The sequence below is a fragment of the Carex rostrata genome, chromosome 9 (assembly GCF_964058835.1).
Source record: "Carex rostrata chromosome 9, lpCarRost1.2, whole genome shotgun sequence".
Lineage (NCBI taxonomy): Eukaryota > Viridiplantae > Streptophyta > Magnoliopsida > Poales > Cyperaceae > Carex > Carex rostrata.
Window position 1 is genome coordinate 9,482,121 of NC_135926.1, and position 7,818 is coordinate 9,489,938.

The 7,818-nt window shown below is 39.2% G+C and overlaps 1 protein-coding gene across 2 annotated transcripts; it reads right to left on the bottom strand.

The window, feature by feature from the left end:
* Positions 1 to 959: 959 nt before the first annotated feature.
* Positions 960 to 7,598, bottom strand: LOC144558991 (E3 ubiquitin ligase PQT3-like). Of its 2 annotated transcripts, none has more exons than XM_078307877.1 (15): positions 7,311 to 7,598; positions 6,827 to 7,028; positions 6,642 to 6,741; positions 5,910 to 5,988; positions 5,490 to 5,656; positions 5,312 to 5,385; positions 5,164 to 5,229; positions 4,869 to 5,025; positions 4,609 to 4,772; positions 4,334 to 4,501; positions 4,000 to 4,239; positions 3,273 to 3,573; positions 3,023 to 3,166; positions 2,831 to 2,921; positions 960 to 1,717 (listed from the first exon to the last, which is right to left on the bottom strand). In XM_078307877.1, exons 2-15 carry the CDS (start codon positions 6,990 to 6,992, stop codon positions 1,124 to 1,126), a joined length of 2,511 nt encoding a protein of 836 aa, XP_078164003.1. In that variant the 5' UTR covers positions 6,993 to 7,028; positions 7,311 to 7,598; the 3' UTR covers positions 960 to 1,123. The 2 variants fall into 2 exon arrangements, with proteins under 2 accessions (XP_078164003.1, XP_078164004.1); XM_078307878.1 differs by lacking the exon at positions 960 to 1,717 and adding an exon at positions 2,188 to 2,713.
* Between the last annotated feature and the right edge of the window lie 220 nt (positions 7,599 to 7,818).

Here is a 7,818-nt window from a genome sequence, read left to right on the forward strand (position 1 = left end):
TCTCTCCGTCTCTCCCTAACTCGCTCTCCCTCTTGCTCTAAAACCTAGCCGACGCTCTCGGCGACTGGCCGTTTCTCCAGCCGTCGCTCCTCTTTCTGGCCTAGACGACTGTCTCTCCTCTCTCTTCAGCCATCTCTCCTCCGCCTTCTCTACCTTTCGGATTCTCACTTCATTAGATGGTTCGATTGAGGGTTTGATTGAGTGAGCACTCGAGGTACGATTACTTGTTTTACTACATATTTCAGTTCTTGTACTTAATTCTCTTTTTACGATTATTTGTTGTGATTTATTTTTTCATAAACAATTTTTCAATTTAAAAACACTCATTTCATATCGGTAAAAGGAAGTCGTGTGAATTTCGTCTCATGAGAAAAAAAAATTAATGTATAAACTACCGATATAACTAGGGCTGCTAAAAAAAATATTAGTTCGTAATTCAATTCGACTTCGATTCGAAAAATATGTAGTTCGCAATTAATTCGATTCGAAATTAGCTCGATTCGAAACAAATCAAACCCAGTTCGGTTCGAATCTTGTTCAAATCAAAACTCAAACCTAGGGTAAGTTCGATTCAGTTCGATTCGTTGCCACCCCTATAAAATACTATGTAATTTACTAAGTTCTTAACATATCAATAATATGATTTGGATAATATGAATAATACAAAAAATTTCGAAATTAATGTGCATATGAAAATTAAAGTAAATAGATTAATATTGAATACAATAAAAAGTCAAGTGTCGTAATTAAATAATGACGTCTCCGTGCAGCTTTAGTTCAATAAAAATATTCGAAACAAAGGCACAGTTTATGCATAAAATTTTGAATTTCTTTTATTTAACATTCATTAGGTGTTTTTACTTTTTACACTGTTAATTAAGTACGGAAAGATTCATGGAAAACAATTATGAGGAGCAAGCAAGTCCGTCTTGTCAAGAAACGATGCTGCGCATAATTAATTTGATGTAGCAAAACCAAGAAAGTTTAATTCATATAAAAAACTTCAAGCAATAATATAATTCGTAACAATATCCACTATTCATAAAAATACGACTCATCCTTCAAACTAATCTACACAGTCGCAAAATCATAATAAAAATAAATAAAATTAAAAAAAAAAAGTTTAATCCCGCTGACGACTAGAGGAACGATGGTAATGTGTCCGGTCATGTTCCTTAGAGCGCCTAGAGTGACGGTGCTCCTCTTCTGGCACGTCATCATGTTCCTCCTTTCGCCGGGACCTCCTTTTGAAGTGTCTGTCCTCATCGCTTGACTCATCATCCTCGTCGTCATAGCTTTTCTTGCTTCGCAACCTTGAATCTTTTGAAGGTGCTGGGTCATACCTATCCTCCTTCACCCTGCTGCTACTCCTTGAGGGAGGAGGCGGGGGAACTACCTCCGACTCAGATATTTTGGCCTTCTTACTTGTGCTTTCTCCCTCTGGGAAGCAGATTCGAGAGAAGACACTTCCTTTCATCTTCTTCGACGGAGGGGCTAGGTCCTCAGCAGCTGGAATGTCTGCTGTAGGTGCCACCTCGTCAGCTTCCCGGTGAGAGGATCTCTTCTTGGAGCGTCGAGGAGATTGGTGGGGAGGGGAGTCGTGGGATTTTGCACGGTGCTCCCGCTCTTGGGTTGACTTTCGGTCAGGTCGGACTGACCGCTCTGACCGTTCTGGCCGCTCTGGACGAGAAGCTCCTTGGGACGACGTTGAAGGTTTCTGCGGTCAAAACAAAAATAAATTGGGTCAACACTTTTATTTTAATCTTTAGCAATAGGAAAAAGAGTGTCCATTTGCTAAGAGAGGCCTACGGGCAACTGGGCAAAAAAATAAAATATAAATAGGAAAGTTGCTAAGATGGCCCAGAGTTTCTTTTCCAATTGAGGCCCATCATAATAGAGGCCCACGTTTAACAACCAGGTGAGTTCTCAATTTGTGTTCATACACCAAAAAGCCTAACCATTGTTACTCAAAACTCGGTTGGGGTGCCAGTGGCGTTAATTAATGGTGATAAGTTATAAAGTGGGGCGTTAACTATTTTCAAGTTTGAAGTTATATAGTGGTTCAATTTCATTTGTGATGTTAATATTCATATTAAAAGAAAAGAACAATGTTTTATGTTAAGCCACTTATTTTTTTTCTCAACCTGCCCTCTTCTAATACTACTGACAATGCACCAAAAAGATAAGTCACAACACATGAAATCAGCAATATAATTAGTACCCCAAACTATATGCATCAGCAACCAAAATTAAAATGCCTTTAGGCATTCAGGCATTTTAATTAAAAGAAAATATTTATATGCATCAGCAACCAAAATTAAAATGCCTTTAGGCATTCAGGCATTTTAATTAAAAGAAAATATTTATATGCATCAGCAACCAAAATTAAAATGCCTTCAAGGCATTTTAATTAAAAGACCAAATCTCGCCGGTAAAAAGACCAGTCCTGGATGTTAAGAGGTACCACAAAAGAGGAGGCAACCCCAACCCAAGAATTCTGGAATGCCATTAAGCAAAGTACTAGATCAAAATTACAGGATAGAATGCGAAATGAGCAAGTAAATTCAAGGATCTGCAACAATAAACCCAAGTCCAACATGTGCTGGATTAAAAACTTTTGCATATAATCACTCTGGTTAAGCAATATCCAGAGTACCTTTCCTCGAAAAAGTACCTGCAAAAAAGAATAGCTACAATGTGCTAGGATACCCGTCTTAATCATAACGGGCTCACAAGCAAACACCAACAAATTGCATGAGATAACTGGCACAAAAACTAAGCAGAACACAAAAAATTCCAGGAACAAACAAATCAATGCATAAATACATACATGTTTAGGGATAGAGGAAACATCTCTGGCACTTGAGCCCTCCCTTCTTTCTCTTCTGGCATCCCAATCCCTTGAGGGGTCCCTCCGCTCCCTGAGAACAATAACTCATTAGCCTCAAGCATGAATAGATTTGATTGAAATAAATCAGATGCATGATAATACAGACAACAATAGAGGCAATTTGGACAGTACCTTTCAAACCTTTCAGGAGGTCCTTCCATATCTCGTCTGCGACGAAAATCAACCCTCCTTCCTTCGAAGTCTTCTCCCCGATGCATCATAGGAGGCGGGCCTATGTTCATCCCTACATTACCAAGAGCTAGCTCCGCAAGATCCCTAAAAGCATATTGGGAAGTAAAAACACTGTTCAATCCGATGGCATAAGTGTGAATACGACTAACTAAAAACTAATGTAAATGACTGCAAGTCTTAGTATATGTACCTTGGAGCAGGAGGCATCATATTCATATTCATATTCATATTCATATTCATATTCATGTAATGCTGAGCCATGAATGGATCTGGGACTGGTGGCAAGCCACCTCCATATGGGGCCGGTGGAAGGCCCATAAAGGGGTGCATGGGACCCCCATAAGGTGCAGTACCCATAAAGGGATCCATTGGCATATGAGGCATCGCATTGCCAAAGCAGGGATTGAAACTTGGACCGGGCATTGGCATATAGCCATTAAAACCACCAAGCTCTTCAGTTGGCCTCTGCTTCTTCTTCTTCTTCTTTTTAGCTGATCAGGTCAAAAGAAATACAAAAAGGACTTCTATTAGGGGTCAGTAACAGAGTACAAAAGTTTGAGAACACTAGGCTATCAGTGAAGCAAACAAAATGAGGGTTATCATGCCAAATCCCTTGTAAGATTCTAATACAAACCAATTTCGTGCTTCAGTTAACACAGAACCGGAAGCCAGCTATATCCCAATGCTTGCCCAACAAGAAAATTCAACTCAAATAGTACACTACAAGCTCTCTTCTACCAAATGTGCAGAAGACAAAAGCTCCGTCCCAAAGAAAGTTTGTAACAATAAATCACTTGAAAGAAATTGCATTCTTTGTGCCAAGATAATATTTGTTTGTTCAATAAAATAATATACATTACTGGTACAAATTTCAACTATCAATACAAATAAGAGCAAGGTGAGAAGATAATAACAACCCTGGTCGCCAGTGGGTGGTTTCTCAGCATTGTCCTTCATGAGAGGGGACTTTTCAGGAGACCTTGGATCTTTGTTAGTAGCTGACTCTGGAGTCGCATTAGATGCAACCAATGCCTTAACTCCATTTGCATCCTCAAGAGAGAACTCTTTAACTGGTGCTGGACCTTTTGTGTCCACTCTCAAACCAGAGACAGCTGGAGATGGAACTTTTTCCTGGACTGGTACACTTGACTGCATATCTAAGAAAAGTTTAAAACGTAAAGTGAGATAAACACATTGACATGACAAAACTGAGGTAACTTTTTAATAGCGTAAAGCTGCTTGGTACAATACCTTGTGCTTGTACATGACTGCCAGCCTTTTCTTGGCTGCTAGTAGCAGCAGACTCAAGCATTTGATTTATAGTTTCCCTCAGAGTCTTGTTTGGTAGAAGATCATCCGCCAACACATCTCTTGAGCCACACGCGCATTTGGACTCATTGATTATGCGGTCCCTTATACCTAAAGAAGAACAATTAGCGGAAAGAGAAGGAAAGGCATTAAATTTCTTCTTGAAAATACAAAGGAAAATAATATGGAAGGAATGCACAATACAGAGATGCTAATACATTTATCACAAAAGCTATTGAAGCAGCACTTGCTGGTCAACACAGCATCTTTCATGATTTCCTTGCAGAGGGGGCAGCGCAGATTTTCTGGTAGAAGATCGGTTGATACTGTTGCTGCACGAGCCAAAGTCGGTATTCCCTCTATCTCCTTTTCAAATGCAGCCCTACAAAAGGCAAATATAGAAAATAACATTAATGTCACTATATACAAATGTTACAGGTGAAACTCTTTTATGAAAAATTTAGTGGAGCTAGCATACTCATTTGGCTGGAGAACTGCCACAGCCCCGCCAGGCAGACTGTAAGAGCCATCAGGTGTGGTCATCAGCATTGACTTGGGAATGCCAGTTGGAGGTTTGAACCGTTTAGGATCATAGGCAGGGTTCCCATTAGTGGGGCAGTGCTGTATAAAGTGCCCTGAGAAGATAACAAAAGAAAAGACAAAATTGTCCAGACAACATTAAACTCAGTACATGCTAATTATCCTACAAATAGAAAACTATTTAGACTGAAAAAAAAAATATAACAAAATTGGCATGTCGAGGAACATCTTACCAGTAATGTTGCATCTATGACACACATAACCTGGTGGCGGGTTCCTGTTCTCGAACAAGCCACGCCCTTCATCAAGTTAAAATAAAGAAAGTGAGATATATACATTTGATCTAAAGCTACAAGTAAAAAGATGAGAGAGAGGTCATACCAAAACCACGGCCACCCATCATTCTTCCCCCAATGCCCCGCCCATAGCCTCTGCCCCTGGGTCCATCATTTTGGCTGCACATATGCAATTTCAGAAAGAGGCAGTAGGAAAATACAAAAATATTTGCAAAACAATATGGATTGTATGAAGAACAGCTCAACATCAGGGAGGTACGAACCTGCTCCAATCGAGCGAGGGAGTCTCAAGCAAAGCCCGAAGCTTGCTATCCTCATCAAGTTTATCAGAAGAAGAGGCATTTGCTGGATTAAACGATTGAGCTGGTTGTCCTTCAGCTGCTATTGCATACGGATCATTTCCAAATTCGTCCCATTCGGACTCTTCTGGCTGAGAACAAGAAATGATTTTTCAATGACAAAACAAAAGCTGAAACAAGCACGGAACTACATAACGAATAGTGGAAAATACAGACAAAAACCCACAAACAGCTCTTCACTACCGATAATTGCACCACACATACCAGTACTTGGTGGCTGCTATCCAAAGCCAAGTTGTACAAGTACTGACTGATTGAAAATATACCCCAAAACATACATGACAAGAATAATCCAAATTTAAGCAGAGAAACCAAGGATCTTACATTAATTGTAGTGTGTTGAGCAGCAACATTGCTGGTATCTGGTGTGATATTCTGTGTGCTATCTTCTATAGCTTTCACCCTGCATGTTCATGAAAATCCCCACCTTAATTTCCACTAAATGGCTAATACTTCTATAAATCATAGTTTAGCTCCATTGCAACTGACAAGCCTTCTTCATACAGAAGGAAACAGTTTTTTTTTCCTTTTTGAGCAAAACAACAATCACCTAATAAGCACTGATATTGGTTGCCAGCTGCAACAAGAACAGGTTCCTGTTTTTCAGCTGACTATAAATTATATTATACTTGAGAATGTTGACGAACTTACCTATTACATACTTTTGGTTAAATGAAAAGAAGGTAATTAAATTGAATAAATCTAGTTGCTAACGATTATTCTAAACTAAGCACCCCAGAACACCCATTAAGAAACTTCCAAAAGTAAACTATCATATTTTGCAATAAAATAATTTTTTTCTCAACACAAGCACCTCTTACTCCATAATCATCCCAATTCCTTTTTTCTTTATGAAAAGGTATTGATTCCCAATTTATTACTATATAAAAAATCATCCCAATTCCTATATGTACAAAGAACATCAAGAATCAAATAAATCAACTCCCTTGTCTCTTGCATTACCTAGCACAACACAGTGATATGGCATTTGAATTAAAGGTAAGATCATAAGATGTGTATGAAATTTATTTAGTAGGAGAGGAATAAAGGAAGTACTCTTCAAGATTAGCCACCATACGCATGCGTGGACGGCCAGGAACTCGGCGAATTAATACCGATGTATTTCTCGGTATCAGCGCAGCTTCATCTAAGTACTCTGAAATTGAAAACACCTCACGTGAAATTAAACACTCTGCCAGAAAACACCAGCTTTAAATAGAAAGATTCTTCTATGAAGTTACCTTCATTGGTCTGAGCATTGGAGACGACTATATCGAAATCATTACCTCTGCCCAAATGTTTCAACTCAAAAATTCTCTCTTTCAAATTTCCAATTGAAATAAATTGCCCCTCGATAGGTAGTGAATTGAATTCTTTTGCGCTTTTAAACTTAAAATAGACAGACATTTTTTGTTCCTTTTCTTTTGCTAGCGATTCTCAAATCTGAACAGCACAATATAAAAACAATGAATCAGAGACGTAAGTGTCAGAGTTAAGCCCGTTAAAATTAAAATAATTTCTGAAATTGGCTAAGTAATCGGAGGACACTTCATCAATGCAATATCAATTTAAAAAACTGAGTTTATAATTTATTGGGAACTTCCATATGCCAGGAAAGCATAAAACATTGAAAAATTCAGCAAAGAAATAGACTCTTCAGGACAAAATCAAGGGTACAGAAGCTTCAGCAAAGATACTGGAAACAAGCATGAAAGAAATGAATACCTTGGCCTCGGCGGGGGTCACAGTTCCAGTGCGACAAGGAAGGGCGTCTAGGGTTTCACCAGCTCGACCTAAATCCGAGGGAAGAAGGGTTCAGATCGAGAGGGTGAGCGTGAGGGTTTTGTGCGAGATCCACAACCGAGGATGCGAGAGAGGATATAGCGGCGGAGGGATGTCAGTGCGCTGATCGGAGGTTTCGGGTTTTCTTTTTTCTTTCGCACAGGATCAGGGAGGGGGAATATTTGCGCTGAAGGAGAGAAGAGGGTCAAGAAGAGGACGGGGACTGGAGGCGTGTAGTACTGGACGATGGATTGTTGCGCTGATTATCGTATTCGTTCTAATCTACACGTATTTTGATTTGATTTGGACGGTCTAGATTTTAAATCAGATTTAATGCATGAAAATAGCGATGTATCGGAACCCTCCACGGATAGATTTTTTTTTTAGGAAAGTAATAGATTTGATGCATAACAAATTAACAATGTATTGGAACCTTCCTTGTATATATAGA